The following is a 2,469-nucleotide window of genomic DNA, read 5'->3' on the forward strand; positions in this document are numbered from 1 at the left end:
ATGGAAGGCATTAACATTGGAGATGATTGGAAGACGCCACAAAAGCCAGCTACTACCACCTTGAGTGAAAGGTTGGGATTGGAAGAGTTCACTTCTTTGGAGGTAGGTCCAAATTCTGCAAGTGAATAAGTAGGGGTTGGATCCTTTCTAATGACACCTCAATCCAAACGGAGGCACGCTTAGTGTTGCATGTCAACCATCTAGGGCTACATGCCCTTAGGTGTTGGGATGCGTGGATGTCTAATTGTCAAGTGGTTGGAGGGAACAATCACTGGAGAGGAGTGGAATTGTGCTTTTAGTGATATATAATTTAGGAGAAAGTTTTTCTCCACCGAGCTAGAACGTTCACTATCATGAATCGGGGACTTGATAACGGATCAATGGAATCGACCAGATTGAATCAGTATTAGCCTCAGTTGATGCCAATTCCTGGCTGATCCCATATAACAGTATTGATGCATGGATAAAATGGAAAAAAAAAAAAAATTTGACGTTTTATTGTCGAAAATAGAATTTTCAATTGTTGTATCAAAATGTCGTTTTAAAACAAAAAATGGTTTTTGGTGAACCTGTTTCAGGAACGATTATCCTAGTGGCCTAGTTATTCACTTTTTTTGTATTTGGAACGAAATTGAAATTATGGACAAGGTTCCGTTGTTCCATCATTTTACGTTTCTAGCATTTTTTTCCTTTTTTGTTTGAAAGAAACCGAAAAACACCAAGTTGACACCAACTGGAATTCCAAAGAATTTAGTTTGTTATCCAAAGAATTCCCATTCACGGTGAGTGAAAAGAAAACTCAATCCTATTTTCAATGCCAGTTTTTTATTCTCATTCTGATAAATTTAAACTGACAATTTATATATTTATCAGACCTGGCGAGCATCCTTTGCAGAATTTCTGGGGATGGCCACATCATGTTTTGCGATGGACACAATGGTCGTCGGCACATTAGAGACCGACCCCCAAACAGGACCCCTCCTAATGTCTATCCTCGCCGTCGTCATCATCTCTATTATGCTCATCGCCACCTACCCAGTCTCCGGTGGCCACCTCAACCCAGCCATCTCCTTCTGCGCCGCCCTTATGGGCTACATCACTGCCTCTCGAGCTGTCATTTACATTTTTTCCCAATGCGTTGGTGCCATTCTCGGCGCCCTTGCATTCAAGGTCGTGGTCAGTAGGGAAATCGGGAGTACCTATACGCTTGGGGGCTGCAGCCTTACTACCCTCGTAGAGAGCCCAAATGGGCCGACATATATGGGCATTGGAACGGGCTCAGGGCTTTGGCTTGAGATCCTATCAATGTTCATGGTCCTTTTTGCTGCAGGAAGTATTGGATTCATTCGTGGGCCAGCGCTAGAGAATGGGCCAGTGTTTAGGTATTCAATAATCGGTATCATGGTGGGGCTGGCGGTATATGTGACAGCGACGGTGACGCAGGTGAAGGGATACCCTGGTGCAGGGTTGAACGCTGCACGGTGTTTTGGACCAGCGGTTGTTATGGGGGGACACCTGTGGGACGATCACTGGGTCTATTGGGTGGGCCCACTTATAGCTTCTCTGGCGTTTTTTCTTTACACTAAGATCGTACCAAGTCAGCATTTCTACGGGAAAGCAGACTAGTTCCATTGTTGCGTCTAGGCCCGCACCGCCGGCTGTCTTACGTTTTATTAAAAATCATAAATTGTAATCAATTTCTATGTATTTTTAGTATAAAAATGAATGTATCTGCCACACGCTCCCACTCTTCCCTTATGAAGTTATCTCTCTCTCTCTCTATTAGAAGATGAGAAACAAGATTTTGCTCCCATATTTGTTAATTTAGAATGGATCGTTTGGGTATTTTATTAATATCAGGGCTGAAGAAGAGGTAGGAGTTTATTTTTTGGGGGCATCTAATGTGAAAGTTTGAGTAAATATAAGGTACGTATAGAGGAGTAATGGAAATGTTCCAATTTTTTTCCCTCTTGAATGATCCATTTGTTTTCAAGGAGAGGAAAAATGTTTGACAAGAAAATGTTTTTTTCTGTGACAAAATTTGTACATGTAACTTTTATCTACAAGTTTTAAAATAAAAATTAACTACGAAAAAAATTCTCCACTTCTTATTTGCAATTTGTAAATGTTACGGCAAGAAATTGTCCCAGGTTGCTTTCGTGCTCTGTACAGCGGAACAATCACAAGAGAGTAAGTATATGGTTGATCTGACGGGGGACACTTCGATGCCTAAGTCAGATCTCTTGGCAAACAGATAATTCCAGTAAGAATAGAAAAATATTGATCCACTAGAAAAAGATTTACCTGAGTATTTATAATTGTAGATGGCGGCCAGTGAGTGAGAGTCTTGCTTTGTTGGCTTCCTGTTGCTGGTACGAGTCTAAGTGTAGCTAGAGTTGTAATAGGAAATGAATATGGAGAATGTTGTTGTTATGCGAACTCCTTGTATTGGTCATATCTGGGGGATAT

General features: G+C 41.4%; 1 protein-coding gene across 1 annotated transcript; it reads left to right on the plus strand.

Annotated features, from left to right (window-relative positions):
• Positions 1–1,626, plus strand: LOC122084836 (aquaporin AQPAn.G-like). The gene is made up of 2 exons (XM_042653260.1): positions 1–102; positions 874–1,626. The coding sequence occupies exons 1-2, from the start codon at positions 1–3 to the stop codon at positions 1,624–1,626; spliced, it is 855 nt and encodes a 284-aa protein (XP_042509194.1).
• The last annotated feature ends 843 nt before the right edge of the window (positions 1,627–2,469 follow it).

Source organism: Macadamia integrifolia, chromosome 7 (assembly GCF_013358625.1).
Source record: "Macadamia integrifolia cultivar HAES 741 chromosome 7, SCU_Mint_v3, whole genome shotgun sequence".
Lineage (NCBI taxonomy): Eukaryota > Viridiplantae > Streptophyta > Magnoliopsida > Proteales > Proteaceae > Macadamia > Macadamia integrifolia.